Source organism: Carcharodon carcharias, assembly GCF_017639515.1.
Source record: "Carcharodon carcharias isolate sCarCar2 chromosome 38 unlocalized genomic scaffold, sCarCar2.pri SUPER_38_unloc_24, whole genome shotgun sequence".
Taxonomy (NCBI): Eukaryota; Metazoa; Chordata; class Chondrichthyes; order Lamniformes; family Lamnidae; genus Carcharodon; species Carcharodon carcharias.
In genome coordinates, this window is record NW_024470791.1 from 227,577 (window position 1) to 246,272 (window position 18,696).

Below are 18,696 nucleotides of genomic sequence, written 5' to 3' on the forward strand. Positions count from 1 at the left end.
CACTGCGGACTCACCGAATGCCCCGGTTTCCGGTCCTGCGGTTATCCTCAGAGCCGGCCAGGTCAATGAGGTAGAGTTTCCCAGTCAGCTGTCGGAACGGAGACACAGTTTCCAACTTCACCACCTGCAAAACACAAAACGGCAGAACTGGAACAAGGCCCAGAGTAGGGAAGCCATGTGGGAGTATATAACACAGAGCAGTGGTGGAGAGAGTGTGGGAGGGACTCATTCTCCCCCATCCCAATCTCAGTGAGGGAGCGCTGTGGGAGTACATTACACAGAGCACTGGTGGAGAGAGTGAGGGAGGGTCTGACTCTCCATCCCAATCTCACAGAGGAAGCGCTGAGGGAGTACATTACACAGAGCAGTGGTGGAGAGAGTGAGGGAGGGTCTCACTCTCCATCCCAATCTCAGTGAGGTAGCGCTGTGGGAGTACATTACACAGAGCACTGGTGGAGAGAGTGAGGGAGGGTCTCACTCTCCATCCCAATCTCAGTGAGGTAGCGCTGTGGGAGTACATTACACAGAGCACTGATGGAGAGAGTAAGGCAGGGTCTCACACACCCCCATCCCAATCTCATTGAGGGAGCGCTGTGGGAGTACATGACACAGAGCACTGGTGGAGAGAGTGAGGGGGGGTCTCACTCTCCCCCATCCCAATCTCAGTGAGGGAGCGCTGTGGGAGTACATTACACAGAGCACTGGTGGAGAGAGTCAGGAAGGGCCTCACTCTCCCCCATCGAAATCTCAGTGATGGAGCGCTGTGGGAGTACATTACACAGAGCACTGGTGGAGAGAGTGATGGGGGAGTCTCACTCCCCCTCATCCCAATCTCAGTGAGGGAGTGCTGTGGGAGTACATTACACAGAGCACTGGTGGAGAGAGTGAGGGGGGAGTCTCACTCTCCCCCATCCCAATCTCAGTGAGGGAGTGCTGTGGGAGTACATTACACAGAGCGCTGGTGGAGTGAGGAAGGGTCTCACTCTCCATCCCAATCTCAGTGAGGGAGCGCTGTGGGAGTACATTACACAGAGCACTGGTGGAGAGAGTGAGGGGGGGTCTCACTCTCACCCATCCCAATCTCAGTGAGGGAGCGCTGTGGGAGTACATTACACAGAGCACTGGTGGCGAGATTGAGGGGGGGTCTCACTCTCACCCATCCCAATCTCAGTGCGGGAGCACATTACACAGAGCACTTGTGGAGAGAGTGAGGGGGGGTCTAACTCTCCCCCATCCCAATCTCAGTGAGGGAGCGCTGTGGGAGCACATTACACAGAGCACTGGTAGAGAGAGTGAGTGAGCGTCTCACTCTCCATCCCAATCTCAATGAGGGATCGCTGTGGGAGTACATTACACAGAGCACTGGTGCAGAGAGTGAGGGGGAAGTCGCACTCTCCCCCATCCCAATCTCAGTAAGGGAGTGCTGTGGGAGTACATTACACAGAGTGCTGGTGGAGTGAGGGAGGGTCTCACTCACCATCCCAATCTCAGTGAGGGAGCGCTGTGGGAGTACATTACACAGAGCACTGGTGGAGAGAGTGAGGGAGGGTCTCACTCTCCCCCATCCCAATCTCAGTGAGGGAGCGCTGTGGGAGTACATTACACAGAGCACTGGTGGAGAGAGTCAGGGAGGGTCTCACTCTCTATCCCAATCTCAGAGAGGTAGCGCTGTGGGAGTACATTACACAGAGCACTGGTGGAGAGAGTGAGGGAGGGTCTCACTCTCTGTCCCAATCTCACTGAGGGAGCGCTCTGGGAGTACATTACAAAGAGCACTGGTGGAGAGAGTGTCGGAGGGTCTCACTCTCCCCCATCCCAAGCTCAGTGAGGGAGCGCGGTGGGAGTATATTACACACAGCACTGATGGAGAGAGTGAGGGGGGTCTCACTCTCCCCCATCCCAATCTCAGTGAGGGAGCGCTGTCGGAGTACATTACACAGAGCACTGGGGGAGAGAGTGAGTGAGGGTCTGACTCTCCATCCCAATCTCCGTGAGGGAGCGCTGTGGGAGTACATTACAGAGAGCACTGGTGGAGAGAGTGAGGGGAGGTCTCACTCTCCCTCATCCCAATCTCAGTGAGGGAGCGCTGTGGGAGTACATTACACAGAGCACTGGTGGAGAGAGTGAGAGAGGGTCTCACTCTCCCTCATCCCAATCTCAGTGAGGGAGCGCTGTGGGAGTAAATTACACAGAGCACTGGTGCAGAGAGTGAGGGAGGGTCTCACTCTCCATACCAATATCAGTGAGTGAGCACTGTGGGAGTACATTACAAAAAGCACTGGTGGAGAGAGTGAGGGAGGGTCTCACTCACCCCCATCCCAATCTCAGTGAGGGAGCGCTGTGGGAGTACATTACACAGAGCACTGGTGGAGAGAGAGAGGGAGGGTCTCACTCTCCCCGATCCCAATCTCAGTGAGGGCGCACATTACACAGAGCACTGGTGGAGTTAGGAAGGGTCTCACTCTCCATCCCAATCTCAGTGAGGGAGCGCTGTGGGAGTACATTACACAGAGCACTCGTGGCGAGTGAATGAGGGTCTCACACTCCATCCCAATCTCAGTGAGGGAGCGCTGTGGGAGTACATTACACAGAGCACTGGTGGAGAGAGTGAGGGGGGGTCTCACTCTCCACCATCCCAATCTCAGTGAGGGCGCACATTACACAGAGCACTGGTGGAGTGAGGGAGGGAGGGTCTCACTCTCCCCCATCCCAATCTCAGTGAGGGAGCGCTGTGGGAGTACATTACACAGAGCACTGGTGGAGAGAGTAAGGGGGGGTCTCACTCTCCCTCATCCCAATCTCAGTGAGGGAGCGCTGTGGGAGTACATTACACAGAGCACTGGTGGAGAGAGTCACGGGGGGTCTCACTCTCCCCATCCCAATCTCAGTGAGGGAGCGCTGTGGGAGTACATTACACAGAGCACTGGTGGAGAGAGTGAGGGAGGGTCTCACTCTCCATCCCAATCTCAGTGAGGGAGTGCTGTGTGAGTACATTACACAGAGCACCGGTGGAGAGAGTCAGGGAGGGTCTCACTCTCCCTCATCCCAATCTCAGAGAGGGAGCGCTGAGGGAGTACATTACACAGAGCACTGGTGGAGAGAGTGAGGGAGGGTCTCACTCTCCATCCCAATCTCAGTGAGGGAGCGCTGTGGGAGTACATTACACAGAGCACTGGTGGAGAGAGTGAGGGAGGGTCTCACTCTCCCCCATCCCAATCTCAGTGAGGGAGCGCTGTGGGAGTACATTACACAGAGCAATGGTGGAGAGAGTGAGGGAGGGTCTCACTCTCCCCCATCCCAATCTCAGTGAGGGCTCACATTACACAGAGCACTGGTGGATAGAGTGAGGGGGGAGTCTAACTCTCCCCCATCCCAATCTCAGTGAGGGAGTGCTGTGGGAGAACATTACACAGAGCACTAGTGGAGAGAGTGAGGGAGGGTCTCACTCTCCCCCATCCCAATCTAAGTGAGGAAGCGCTGTGGGAGTACATTACACAGAGCACTGGTGGAGAGAGTCAGGGAGGGTCTCACTCACCATCCCAATATCAATGAGGGAGCGCTGTGGGAGTACATTACACAGAGCACTGGTGGAGAGAGTGAGGGAGGGTCTCACTCTCCCTCATCCCAATCTCAGAGAGGGAGCGCTGAGGGAGTACATTACACAGAGCACTGGTGGAGAGAGTGAGGGAGGGTCTCACTCTCCATCCCAATCTCAGTGAGGGAGCGCTGTGGGAGTACATTACACAGAGCACTGGTGGAGAGAGTGAGGGGGGGGCTCACTCTCCCCCATCCCAATCTCAGTGAGGGCGCACATTACACAGAGCACTGGTAGAGTGAGGGAGGGAGGGTCTCACTCTCCCTCATCCCAATCTCAGTGAGGGAGCGCTGTGGGAGTACATTACACAGAGCACTGGTGGAGAGAGTGAGAGAGGGTCTCACTCTCCATCCCAATCTCAGTGAGGGAGCGCTGTGGGAGTACATTACACAGAGCACTGGTGGAGAGAGTGAGGGAGGGTCTCACTCTCCCCCATCCCAATCTCAGTGAGGGCGCACATTACACAGAGCACTGGTGGAGAGAGTGAGGGGGGAGTCTCACTCTCCCCCATCCCAATCTCAGTGAGGGAGTGCTGTGGGAGTACATTACACAGAGCGCTGGTGGCGAGTGAATGAGGGTCTCACACTCCATCCCAATCTCAGTGAGGGAGCGCTGTGGGAGTACATTACACAGAGCACTGGTGGAGAGAGTGAGGGAGGGTCTCACTCTCCCCCATCCCAATCTCATTGAGGGAGCGCTGTGGGAGTACATTACACAGAGCACTGGTGGAGAGAGTGAGGGAGGGTCTCACTGTCCCCCATCCCAATCTCAGTGAGGGAGCGCTGTGGGAGTACTTTACACAGAGCACTGGTGGAGAGAGTGAGGAAGGGTCTCACTCTCCATCCCAATCTCAGTGAGGGTGCGCTGTGGGAGTACATTACACAGAGCACTGGTGGAGAGAGTGAGGGAGGGTCTCACTCTCCCCCATCCCAATCTCAGTGAGGGAGCGCTGTGGGAGTACATTACACAGAGCACTGGTGGAGAGAGTGAGGGGGGGGTCTCACTCTCCCCCATCCCAATCTTAGAGAGGGTTTGCTGTGGGAGTACATTACAGAGAGCACTGGTGGAGAAAATGTGGGAGGGTCTCACTCTCCATCCCAATCTCAGTGAGGGAGCGCTGTGGGAGTACATTACACAGAGCACTGGTGGAGAGAGTGAGGGTGGGTCTCACTCTCCCCCATCCCAATCTTAGAGAGGGTGTGCTGTGGGAGTACATTACAGAGAGCACTGGTGGAGAAATTGAGGGGGGGTCTCACTCTCCATCCCAATCTCAGTGAGGGAGCGCTGTGGGAGTACATTACACAGAGCACTGGTGGAGAGAGTGAGGGTGGGTCTCACTCTCCCCCATCCCAATCTTAGAGAGGGAGCGCTGTGGGAGTACATTACACAGAGCACTGGTGCAGAGAGTGAGGGAGGGTCTCACTCTCCATACCAATATCAGTGAGTGAGCACTGTGGGAGTACATTACACTGAGCACTGGTGGAGAGAGTGAGGGAGGGTCTCACTCACCCCCATCCCAATCTCAGTGAGGGAGCGCTGTGGGAGTACATTACACAGAGCACTGGTGGAGAGAGAGAGGGAGGGTCTCACTCTCCCCGATCCCAATCTCAGTGAGGGCGCACATTACACAGAGCACTGGTGGAGTTAGGAAGGGTCTCACTCTCCATTCCAATCTCAGTGAGGGAGCGCTGTGGGAGTACATTACACAGAGCACTCGTGGCGAGTGAATGAGGGTCTCACACTCCATCCCAATCTCAGTGAGGGAGCGCTGTGGGAGTACATTACACAGAGCACTGGTGGAGAGAGTGAGGGGGGGTCTCACTCTCCACCATCCCAATCTCAGTGAGGGCGCACATTACACACAGCAATGGTGGAGTGAGGGAGGGAGGGTCTCACTCTCCCCCATACCAATCTCAGTGAGGGAGCGCTGTGGGAGTACATTACACAGAGCACTGGTGGAGAGAGTAAGGGGGGGTCTCACTCTCAACCATCCCAATCTCAGTGAGGGAGCGCTGTGGGAGTACATTACACAGAGCACTGGTGGAGAGAGTCACGGAGGGTCTCACTCTCCCTCATCCCAATCTCAGTGAGGGAGCGCTGTGGGAGTACATTACACAGAGCACTGGTGGAGAGAGTGAGGGAGGGTCTCACTCTCCATCCCAATCTCAGTGAGGGAGTGCTGTGTGAGTACATTACACAGAGCACCGGTGGAGAGAGTCAGGGAGGGTCTCACTCTCCCTCATCCCAATCTCAGAGAGGGAGCGCTGAGGGAGTACATTACACAGAGCACTGGTGGAGAGAGTGAGGGAGGGTCTCACTCTCCATCCCAATCTCAGTGAGGGAGCGCTGTGGGAGTACATTACACAGAGCACTGGTGGAGAGAGTGAGGGAGGGTCTCACTCTCCCCCATCCCAATCTCAGTGAGGGAGCGCTGTGGGAGTACATTACACAGAGCAATGGTGGAGAGAGTGAGGGAGGGTCTCACTCTCCCCCATCCCAATCTCAGTGAGGGCTCACATTACACAGAGCACTGGTGGAGAGAGTGAGGGGGGAGTCTCACTCTCCCCCATCCCAATCTCAGTGAGGGAGTGCTGTGGGAGAACATTACACAGAGCACTAGTGGAGAGAGTGAGGGAGGGTCTCACTCTCCCCCATCCCAATCTAAGTGAGGAAGCGCTGTGGGAGTACATTACACAGAGCACTGGTGGAGAGAGTCAGGGAGGGTCTCACTCACCATCCCAATATCAATGAGGGAGCGCTGTGGGAGTACATTACACAGAGCACTGGTGGAGAGAGTGAGGGAGGGTCTCACTCTGCACCATCCCAATCTCAGTGAGTGAGCGCTGTGGGAGTACATTACACAGAGCACTGGTGGAGAGAGTGAGTGAGGGTCTCACTCTCCATCCCAATCTCAGTGAGGGAGCGCTGTGGGAGTACATTACACACAGCACTGGTGGAGAGAGTGAAGGGGGGGGCTCACTCTCCCCCAACCCAATATCAGTGAGGGAGCGCTGTGGGAGTACATTACACAGAGCACTGGTGGAGAGATTGAGGGGGGGTCTCACTCTCACCCATCCCAATCTCAGTGAGGGAGCGCTGTGGGAGTACATTACACAGAGCACTGGTGGAGAGAGTAAGGGGGGGTCTCACTCTCAACCATCCCAATCTCAGTGAGGGAGCGCTGTGGGAGTACATTACACAGAGCACTGGTGGAGAGAGTCACGGAGGGTCTCACTCTCCCTCATCCCAATCTCAGTGAGGGAGCGCTGTGGGAGTACATTACACAGAGCACTGGTGGAGAGAGTGAGGGAGGGTCTCACTCTCCATCCCAATCTCAGTGAGGGAGTGCTGTGTGAGTACATTACACAGAGCACCGGTGGAGAGAGTCAGGGAGGGTCTCACTCTCCCTCATCCCAATCTCAGAGAGGGAGCGCTGAGGGAGTACATTACACAGAGCACTGGTGGAGAGAGTGAGGGAGGGTCTCACTCTCCATCCCAATCTCAGTGAGGGAGCGCTGTGGGAGTACATTACACAGAGCACTGGTGGAGAGAGTGAGGGAGGGTCTCACTCTCCCCCATCCCAATCTCAGTGAGGGAGCGCTGTGGGAGTACATTACACAGAGCAATGGTGGAGAGAGTGAGGGAGGGTCTCACTCTCCCCCATCCCAATCTCAGTGAGGGCTCACATTACACAGAGCACTGGTGGATAGAGTGAGGGGGGAGTCTAACTCTCCCCCATCCCAATCTCAGTGAGGGAGTGCTGTGGGAGAACATTACACAGAGCACTAGTGGAGAGAGTGAGGGAGGGTCTCACTCTCCCCCATCCCAATCTAAGTGAGGAAGCGCTGTGGGAGTACATTACACAGAGCACTGGTGGAGAGAGTCAGGGAGGGTCTCACTCACCATCCCAATATCAATGAGGGAGCGCTGTGGGAGTACATTACACAGAGCACTGGTGGAGAGAGTGAGGGAGGGTCTCACTCTGCACCATCCCAATCTCAGTGAGTGAGCGCTGTGGGAGTACATTACACAGAGCACTGGTGGAGAGAGTGAGTGAGGGTCTCACTCTCCATCCCAATGTCAGTGAGGGAGCGCTGTGGGAGTACATTACACACAGCACTGGTGGAGAGAGTGAAGGGGGGGGCTCACTCTCCCCCAACCCAATATCAGTGAGGGAGCGCTGTGGGAGTACATTACACAGAGCACTGGTGGAGAGATTGAGGGGGGGTCTCACTCTCACCCATCCCAATCTCAGTGAGGGAGCGCTGTGGGAGTACATTACACAGAGGACTGGTGGAGAGAGTGAGGGGGGGTCTCACTCTCCCCAATCCCAATCTCATTGAGGGCGCACATTACATAGAGCACTGGTGGAGAGAGTCAGGGAGGGTCCCAATCTCACTCATCCCAATCTCAGTGAGGGAGCGCTGTGGGAGTAAATTACACAGAGCACTGGTGGAGAGAGTGAGGGAGGGTCTCACTCTCCATACCAATCTCAGTGAGTGAGCACTGTGGGAGTACATTACACAAAGCACTGGTGGAGAGAGTGAGGGAGGGTCTCACTCACCCCCATCCCAATCTCAGTGAGGGAGTGCTGTGGGAGTACATTACACAGAGTGATGGTGGAGTGAGGAAGGGTCTCACTCTCCATCCCAATCTCAGTGAGGGAGTGCTGTGGGAGAACATTACACAGAGCACTAGAGGAGAGAGTGAGGGAGGGTCTCACTCTCCCCCATCCCAATCTAAGTGAGGAAGCGCTGTGGGAGTACATTACACAGAGCACTGGTGGAGAGAGTCAGGGAGGGTCTCACTCTCCCCCATCCCAATCTCAGTGAGGGAGCGCTGTGGGAGTACTTTACACAGAGCACTGGCAGAGAGAGTGAGGGAGGGTCTCACTCTCCATCCCAATCTCAGTGAGGGTGCGCTGTGGGAGTACATTACACAGAGCACTGGTGGAGAGAGTGAGGGAGGGTCTCACTCTCCATCCCAATCTCAGTGAGGGAGCGCTGTTGGAGTACATTACACAGAGCACTAGTGGAGAGAGTGAGGGGGGGTCTCACTCTCCCCCATCCCAATCTTAGTGAGGGTGTGCTGCGGGAGTACATTACACAGAGCACTGGTGGAGAAATTGAGGGGGGGTCTCACTCTCACCCATCCCAATCTCAGTGAGGGAGCGCTGTGGGAGTACATTACACAGAGCACTGGTGGAGAGAGTCAGGGAGGGTCTCACTCACCATCCCAATATCAATGAGGGAGCGCTGTGGGAGTACATTACAAAGAGCACTGGTGGAGAGAGTGAGGGAGGGTCTCACTCTAAACCATCCCAATCTCAGTGAGTGAGCGCTGTGGGAGTACATTACACAGAGCACTGGTGGAGAGAGTCACGGAGGGTCTCACTCTCCCTCATCCCAATCTCAGTGAGGGAGCGCTGTGGGAGTACATTACACAGAGCACTGGTGGAGAGAGTGAGGGAGGGTCTCACTCTAAACCATCCCAATCTCAGTGAGGGAGCGCTGTGGGAGTACATTACACAGAGCACTGGTGGAGAGAGTGAGGGGGGGTCTCACTCTCCCCCAACCCAATATCAGTGAGGGAGCGCTGTGGGAGTACATTACACAGAGCACTGGTGGAGAGAGTCAGGGAGGGTCTCAATCTCACTCATCCCAATCTCAGTGAGGGAGCGCTGTGGGAGTAAATTACACAGAGCACTGGTGGAGAACGTGAGGGAGGGTCACACTCTCCATACCAATCTCAGTGAGTGAGCACTGTGGGAGTACATTACACAAAGCACTGGTGGAGAGAGTGAGGGAGGGTCTCACTCACCCCCATCCCAATCTCAGTGAGGGAGCGCTGTGGGAGTACATGACACAGAGCACTGGTGGAGAGAGTGAGGGAGGGTCTCACTCTCCCCCATCCCAATCTCAGTGAGAGCGCACATTACACAGAGCAATGGTGGAGTGAGGGAGGGAGGGTCTCACTCTCCCCCATACCAATCTCAGTGAGGGAGCGCTGTGGGAGCACATTACACAGAGCACTGGTGGAGAGAGTAAGGGAGGGTCTCACTCTCCCTCATCCCAATCTCAGTGAGGGAGCGCTGTGGGATACATTACACAGAGGACTGGTGGAGAGAGTGAGGGAGGGTCTCACTCTCCATCCCAATCTCAGTGAGGGAGTGCTGTGGGAGTACATTACACAGAGCACCGGTGGAGAGAGTCAGGGAGGGTCTCACTCTCCCTCATCCCAATCTCAGAGAGGGAGCGCTGAGGGAGTACATTACACAGAGCACTGGTGGAGAGAGTGAGGGAGGGTCTCACTCTCCATCCCAATCTCAGTGAGGGAGCGCTGTGGGAGTACATTACACAGAGCACTGGTGGAGAGAGTGAGGGAGGGTCTCACTCTCCCCCATCCCAATCTCAGTGAGGGAGCGCTGTGGGAGTACATTACACAGAGCACTGGTGGAGAGAGTGAGGGAGGGTCTCACTCTCCCCCATCCCAATCTCAGTGAGGGCTCACATTACACAGAGCACTGGTGGAGAGAGTGAGGGGGGAGTCTCACTCTCCCCCATCCCAATCTCAGTGAGGGAGCGCTGTGGGAGAACATTACACAGAGCACTAGTGGAGAGAGTGAGGGAGGGTCTCACTCTCCCCCATCCCAATCTCAGTGAGGAAGCGCTGTGGGAGTACATTGCACAGAGCACTGGTGGAGAGAGTCAGGGAGGGTCTCACTCTCCCCCATCCCAATCTCAGTGAGGGAGCGCTGTGGGAGTACTTTACACAGAGCACTGGTGGAGAGAGTGAGGGAGGGTCTCACTCTCCATCCCAATCTCAGTGAGGGTGCGCTGTGGGAGTACATTACACAGAGCACTGGTGGAGAGAGTGAGGGAGGGTCTCACTCTCCATCCCAATCTCAGTGAGGGTGCGCTGTGGGAGTACATTACACAGAGCACTGGTGGAGAGAGTGAGGGAGGGTCTCACTCTCCATCCCAATCTCAGTGAGGGAGCGCTGTGGGAGTACATTACACAGAGCACTGGTGGAGAGAGTCAGGGAGGGTCTCACTCACCATCCCAATATCAATGAGGGAGCGCTGTGGGAGTACATTACACAGAGCACTGGTGGAGAGAGTGAGGGAGGGTCTCACTCTGCACCATCCCAATCTCAGTGAGTGAGCGCTGTGGGAGTACATTACACAGAGCACTGGTGGAGAGAGTGAAGGGGGGGGCTCACTCTCCCCCAACCCAATATCAGTGAGGGAGCGCTGTGGGAGTACATTACACAGAGCACTGGTGGAGCGAGTGAGGGGGGTTCTCACTCTCCCACATCCCAATCTCAGTGAGGGAGCGCTGTGGGAGTACATTACACAGAGCACAGGTGGAGAGAGTCAGGGAGGGTCTCACTCTCCCTCATCCCAATCTGAGTGAGGGAGCGCTGTGGGAGTACATTACACAGAGCACTGGTGGAGAGAGTCAGGGAGGGTCTTACTCTCCATCCCAATCTCAGTGAGGGTGCGCTGTGGGAGTACATTACACAGAGCACTGGTGGAGAGAGTGAGGGAGGCTCTCACTCTCCATCCCAATCTCACTGAGGGAGCGCTGAGGGAGCACATTACACAGAGCACTGGTGGAGAGAGTGAGGGGGGGTCTCACTCTCCCCCATCCCAATCTCAATGAGGGAGCGCTCTGGGAGTACATTACAAAGAACACTGGTGGAGAGAGTGAGGGAGGGTCTCACTCTCCATCCCAATCTCAGTGAGGGTGCGCTGTGGGAGTACATTACACAGAGCACTGGTGGAGAGAGTGAGGGAGGGTCTCACTCTTCATACCAATCTCAGTGAGGGAGCGCTGTGGGAGTACATTATACAGAGCACTGGTGGAGAGAGTGAGGGGGGGTCACACTCTCCCCCATCCCAATCTCAGTGAGGGTGTGCTGTGGGAGTACATTACACAGAGCACTGATGGCGAGATTGAGGGGGGGTCTCACTCTCACCCATCCCAATCTCAGTGAGGGTGTGCTGTGGGAGTACATTACAAAGAGCACTTGAGGAGAGAGTGAGGGAGGGTCTCACTCTCCCCCATCCCAATCTCACTGAGGGAGCGCTGTGGGAGTACATTACACAGAGCACTGGTGGAGAGAGTGAGGGAGGGTCTCACTCTCTGTCCCAATCTCACTGAGGGAGCGCTCTGGGAGTACATTACAAAGAGCACTGGTGGAGAGAGTGTCGGAGGGTCTCACTCTCCCCCATCCCAAGCTCAGTGAGGGAGCGCGGTGGGAGTATATTACACACAGCACTGATGGAGAGAGTAAGGGAGGGTCTCCCGCTCCCTCATCCCAATCTCACTGAGGGAGCGCTGTGGGAGTACATTACACAGAGCACTGGTGGAGAGAGTGAGGGGGGGTCTCACTCTCCCCCATCCCAATCTCAGTGAGGGAGCGCTGTCGGAGTACATTACACAGAGCACTGGGGGAGAGAGTGAGTGAGGGTCTGACTCTCCATCCCAATCTCCGTGAGGGAGCGCTGTGGGAGTACATTACAGAGAGCACTGGTGGAGAGAGTGAGGGGAGGTCTCACTCTCCCCCATCCCAATCTCAGTGAGGGCGCACATTACACAGAGCACTGGTAGAGTGAGGGAGGGAGGGTCTCACTCTCCCTCATCCCAATCTCAGTGAGGGAGCGCTGTGGGAGTACATTACACAGAGCACTGGTGGAGAGAGTGAGAGAGGGTCTCACTCTCCATCCCAATCTCAGTGAGGGAGCACTGTGGGAGTACATTACACAGAGCACTGGTGGAGAGAGTGAGGGAGGGTCTCACTCTCCATCCCAATCTCAGTGAGGGAGCGCTGTGGGAGTACATTACACAGAGCACTGGTGGAGAGAGTGAGGGAGGGTCTCACTCTCCCCATTCCCAATCTCAGTGAGGGAGCGCTGTGGGAGTACATTACACAGAGCACTGGTGGAGAGAGTGAGGGAGGGTCTCATTCTCCCCCATCCAAATCTCAGTGAGGGCGCACATTACACAGAGCACTGGTGGAGAGAGTGAGGGGGGAGTCTCACTCTCCCCCATCCCAATCTCAGTGAGGGAGTGCTGTGGGAGTACATTACACAGAGCGCTGGTGGAGTGAGGAAGGGTCTCACTCTCCATCCCAATCTCAGTGAGGGAGAGTTGTGGAAGTACATTACACAGACCACTGGTGGAGAGATTGAGGGAGGGTCTCACTCACCCCCATCCCAATCTCATTGAGGGAGCGCTGTGGGAGTACATTACACAGAGCACTGGTGGAGAGAGTCAGGGAGGGTCTCACTCTCCCCCATCCCAATCTCAGTGAGGGAGCGCTGTGGGAGTACATTACACAGAGCACTGGTGGAGAGAGTGAGGGAGGGTCTCACTCTCCATCCCAATCTCAGTGAGGGTGCGCTGTGGGAGTACATTACACAGAGCACTGGTGGAGAGAGTGAGGGAGGGTCTCACTCTCCATCCCAATCTCAGTGAGGGAGCGCTGTGGGAGTACATTACACAGAGCACTGGTGGAGAGAGTGAGGGGGGGTCTCACTCTCCCCCATCCCAATCTCAGTGAGGGAGCGCTGTGGGAGTACATTACACAGAGCACTGGTGGAGAGAGTGAGGGAGGGTCTCACTCTCCCCCATCCCAATCTCAGTGAGGGAGCGCTGTGGGAGTACATTACACAGAGCACTGGTGGAGAGAGTGAGGGGGGGTCTCACTCTCCCCCATCCCAATCTCAGTGAGGGAGCGCTGTGGGAGTACATTACACAGAGCACTGGTGGAGAGAGTGAGGGAGGGTCTCACTCTCCATCCCAATCTCAGTGAGGGAGCGCTGTGGGAGTACATTACACAGAGCACTGGTGGAGAGAGTGAGGGTGGGTCTCACTCTCCCCCATCCCAATCTTAGAGAGGGTGTGCTGTGGGAGTACATTACAGAGAGCACTGGTGGAGAAATTGAGGGGGGGTCTCACTCTCCATCCCAATCTCAGTGAGGGAGCGCTGTGGGAGTACATTACACAGAGCACTGGTGGAGAGAGTGAGGGTGGGTCTCACTCTCCCCCATCCCAATCTTAGAGAGGGAGCGCTGTGGGAGTACATTACACAGAGCACTGGTGGAGAAATTGAGGGGGGGTCTCACTCTCACCCATCCCAATCTCAGTGAGGGAGCGCTGTGGGAGTACATTACACTGAGCACTGGTGGAGAGAGTGAGGGGGGGTCTCACTCTACCCCATCCCAATCTCATTGAGGGCGCACATTACATAAAGCACTGGTGGAGAGAGTCAGGGAGGGTCTCAATCTCACTCATCCCAATCTCAGTGAGGGAGCGCTGTGGGAGTACATTACACAGAGCACTGGTGGAGAGAGTGAGGGAGGGTCTCACTCTCCATCCCAATCTCAGTGAGGGAGCGCTGTGGGAGTACATTACACAGAGCACTGGTGGAGAGAGTGAGGGAGGGTCTCACTCTCCCCATCCCAATCTCAGTGAGGGAGCGCTGTGGGAGTACATTACACAGAGCACTGGTGGAGAGAGTGAGGGAGGGTCTCACTCTCCCCATCCCAATCTCAGTGAGGGAGCGCTGTGGGAGTACATTACACAGAGCACTGGTGGAGAGAGTGAGGGAGGGTCTCACTCTCCCATCCCAATCTCAGTGAGGGAGCGCTGTGGGAGTACATTACACAGAGCACTGGTGGAGAGAGTGAGGGAGGGTCTCACTCTCCATCCCAATCTCAGTGAGGGAGCGCTGTGGGAGTACATTACACAGAGCACTGGTGGAGAGAGTGAGGGAGGGTCTCACTCTCCCATCCCAATCTCAGTGAGGGAGCGCTGTGGGAGTACATTACACAGAGCACTGGTGGAGAGAGTGAGGGAGGGTCTCACTCTCCCCATCCCAATCTCAGTGAGGGAGCGCTGTGGGAGTACATTACACAGAGCACTGGTGGAGAGAGTGAGGGAGGGTCTCACTCTCCCCATCCCAATCTCAGTGAGGGAGCGCTGTGGGAGTACATTACACAGAGCACTGGTGGAGAGAGTGAGGGAGGGTCTCACTCTCCCCATCCCAATCTCAGTGAGGGAGCGCTGTGGGAGTACATTACACAGAGCACTGGTGGAGAGAGTCAGGGAGGGTCTCACTCTCCCCATCCCAATCTCAGTGAGGGAGCGCTGTGGGAGTACATTACACAGAGCACTGGTGGAGAGAGTGAGGGAGGGTCTCACTCTCCATCCCAATCTCAGTGAGGGAGCGCTGTGGGAGTACATTACACAGAGCACTGGTGGAGAGAGTGAGGGAGGGTCTCACTCTCCCCATCCCAATCTCAGTGAGGGAGCGCTGTGGGAGTACATTACACAGAGCACTGGTGGAGAGAGTGAGGGAGGGTCTCACTCTCCCCATCCCAATCTCAGTGAGGGAGCGCTGTGGGAGTACATTACACAGAGCACTGGTGGAGAGAGTGAGGGAGGGTCTCACTCTCCCCATCCCAATCTCAGTGAGGGAGCGCTGTGGGAGTACATTACACAGAGCACTGGTGGAGAGAGTGAGGGAGGGTCTCACTCTCCCCATCCCAATCTCAGTGAGGGAGCGCTGTGGGAGTACATTACACAGAGCACTGGTGGAGAGAGTGAGGGGGGGTCTCACTCTCCCCATCCCAATCTCAGTGAGGGAGCGCTGTGGGAGTACATTACACAGAGCACTGGTGGAGAGAGTGAGGGAGGGTCTCACTCTCCCCATCCCAATCTCAGTGAGGGAGCGCTGTGGGAGTACATTACACAGAGCACTGGTGGAGAGAGTGAGGGAGGGTCTCACTCTCCCATCCCAATCTCAGTGAGGGAGCGCTGTGGGAGTACATTACACAGAGCACTGGTGGAGAGAGTGAGGGAGGGTCTCACTCTCCCATCCCAATCTCAGTGAGGGAGCGCTGTGGGAGTACATTACACAGAGCACTGGTGGAGAGAGTGAGGGAGGGTCTCACTCTCCATCCCAATCTCAGTGAGGGAGCGCTGTGGGAGTACATTACACAGAGCACTGGTGGAGAGAGTGAGGGAGGGTCTCACTCTCCCCCATCCCAATCTCAGTGAGGGAGCGCTGTGGGAGTACATTACACAGAGCACTGGTGGAGAGAGTCGAGGGAGGGACTCACTCTCCCCCATCCCAATCTCAGTGAGGGAGCGCTGTGGGAGTACATTACACAGAGCACTGGTGGGGAGAGTCAGGGAGGGTCTCACTCTCCATCCCAATCTCAGTGAGGGAACGCTGTGGGGGTACATTACACAGAGCACTGGTGGAGAGAGTCAGGGAGGGTCTCACTCTCCCTCATCCCAATCTCAGTGAGGGAGCGCTGTGGGAGTACATTACACAGAGCACTGGTGGAGAGAGTGAGGGAGGGTCTCACTCTCCCCATCCCAATCTCAGTGAGGGAGCGCTGTGGGAGTACATTACACAGAGCACTGGTGGAGAGAGTGAGGGAGGGTCTCACTCTCCCCCATCCCAATCTCAGTGAGGGAGCGCTGTGGGAGTACATTACACAGAGCACTGGTGGAGAGAGTGAGGGAGGGTCTCACTCTCCCATCCCAATCTCAGTGAGGGAGCGCTGTGGGAGTACATTACACAGAGCACTGGTGGAGAGAGTGAGGGAGGGTCTCACTCTCCCCATCCCAATCTCAGTGAGGGAGCGCTGTGGGAGTACATTACACAGAGCACTGGTGGAGAGAGTGAGGGAGGGTCTCACTCTCCCCATCCCAATCTCAGTGAGGGAGCGCTGTGGGAGTACATTACACAGAGCACTGGTGGAGAGAGTGAGGGAGGGTCTCACTCTCCCCCATCCCAATCTCAGTGAGGGAGCGCTGTGGGAGTACATTACACAGAGCACTGGTGGAGAGAGTCAGGGAGGGTCTCACTCTCCCTCATCCCAATCTGAGTGAGGGAGCGCTGTGGGAGTACATTACACAGAGCACTGGTGGAGAGAGTGAGGGAGGGTCTCACTCTCCCATCCCAATCTCAGTGAGGGAGCGCTGTGGGAGTACATTACACAGAGCACTGGTGGAGAGAGTGAGGGAGGGTCTCACTCTCCCCATCCCAATCTCAGTGAGGGAGCGCTGTGGGAGTACATTACACAGAGCACTGGTGGAGAGAGTGAGGGAGGGTCTCACTCTCCCCATCCCAATCTCAGTGAGGGAGCTGCTGTGGGAGTACATTACACAGAGCACTGGTGGAGAGAGTGAGGGAGGGTCTCACTCTCCATCCCAATCTCAGTGAGGGAGCGCTGTGGGAGTACATTACACAGAGCACTGGTGGAGAGAGTGAGGGAGGGTCTCACTCTCCATCCCAATCTCAGTGAGGGAGCGCTGTGGGAGTACATTACACAGAGCACTGGTGGAGAGAGTGAGGGAGGGTCTCACTCTCTCCATCCCAATCTCAGTGAGGGAGCGCTGTGGGAGTACATTACACAGAGCACTGGTGGAGAGAGTCAGGGAGGGTCTCACTCTCCATCCCAATCTCAGTGAGGGAGCGCTGTGGGGGTACATTACACAGAGCACTGGTGGAGAAGGTGAGGGAGGGTCTCACTCTCCCACATCCCAATCTCAGTGAGGGAGCGCTGTGGGAGTACATTACACAGAGCACTGGTGGAGAGAGTGAGGGAGGGTCTCACTCTCCATCCCAATCTCAGTGAGGGAGCGCTGTGGGAGTACATTACACAGAGCACTGGTGGAGAGAGTGAGGGAGGGTCTCACTCTCCCCATCCCAATCTCAGTGAGGGAGCGCTGTGGGAGTACATTACACAGAGCACTGGTGGAGAGAGTGAGGGAGGGTCTCACTCTCCCATCCCAATCTCAGTGAGGGAGCGCTGTGGGAGTACATTACACAGAGCACTGGTGGAGAGAGTGAGGGAGGGTCTCACTCTCCCCATCCCAATCTCAGTGAGGGAGCGCTGTGGGAGTACATTACACAGAGCACTGGTGGAGAGAGTGAGGGAGGGTCTCACTCTCCCCCATCCCAATCTCAGTGAGGGAGCGCTGTGGGAGTACATTACACAGAGCACTGGTGGAGAGAGTGAGGGAGGGTCTCACTCTCCCCATCCCAATCTCAGTGAGGGAGCGCTGTGGGAGTACATTACACAGAGCACTGGTGGAGAGAGTGAGGGAGGGTCTCACTCTCCCCATCCCAATCTCAGTGAGGGAGCGCTGTGGGAGTACATTACACAGAGCACTGGTGGAGAGAGTCAGGGAGGGTCTCACTCTCCCCTATCCCAATCTCAGTGAGGGAGCGCTGTGGGAGTACATTACACAGAGCACTGGTGGAGAGAGTGAGGGAGGGTCTCACTCTCCATCCCAATCTCAGTGAGGGAACGCTGTGGGAGTACATTACACAGAGCACTGGTGGAGAGAGTCAGGGAGGGTCTCAATCTCCATCCCAAACTCAGTGAGGGAACGCTGTGGGGGTACATTACACAGAGCACTGGTGGAGAGAGTGAGGGGGGGTCTCACTCTCACCCATCCCAATCTCAGTGAGGGAGCGCTGTGGGAGTACATTACACAGAGCACTGGTGGAGAGAGTCAGGGAGGGTCTCACTCTCCCCATCCCAATCTCAGTGAGGGAGCGCTGTGGGGGTACATTACACAGAGCACTGGTGGAGAGAGTGAGGGAGGGTCTCACTCTCCCACATCCCAATCTCAGTGAGGGAGCGCTGTGGGAGTACATTACACAGAGCACTGGTGGAGAGAGTCAGGGAGGGTCTCACTCTCCCCCATCCCAATCTCAGTGAGGGAGCGCTGTGGGAGTACATTACACAGAGCACTGGTGGAGAGAGTGAGGGAGGGTCTCACTCTCCCATCCCAATCTCAGTGAGGGAGCGCTGTGGGAGTACATTACACAGAGCACTGGTGGAGAGAGTCAGGGAGGGTCTCACTCTCCCATCCCAATCTCAGTGAGGAGTGCTGTGGGAGTACATTACACAGAGCACTGGTGGAGAGAGTCAGGGAGGGTCTCACTCTCCCCCATCCCAATCTCAGTGAGGGAGCGCTGAGGGAGTACATTACACAGAGCACTGGTGGAGAGAGTGAGGGAGGGTCTCACTCTCCATCCCAATCTCAGTGAGGGAGCGCTGTGGGAG

General features: G+C 56.2%; 1 protein-coding gene across 2 annotated transcripts in view; it reads right to left on the reverse strand.

The window, feature by feature from the left end:
- Positions 1 to 18,696, reverse strand: part of kif22 (kinesin family member 22) — a 181,022-nt gene that overhangs the window by 98,761 nt on the left and 63,565 nt on the right. For both annotated transcript variants that reach the window (XM_041182173.1, XM_041182172.1), the window contains exon 6: positions 15 to 124. In XM_041182173.1, coding sequence (XP_041038107.1) covers positions 15 to 124 — 110 coding nt within the window. The remainder of the gene's footprint in view (positions 1 to 14; positions 125 to 18,696) is intronic.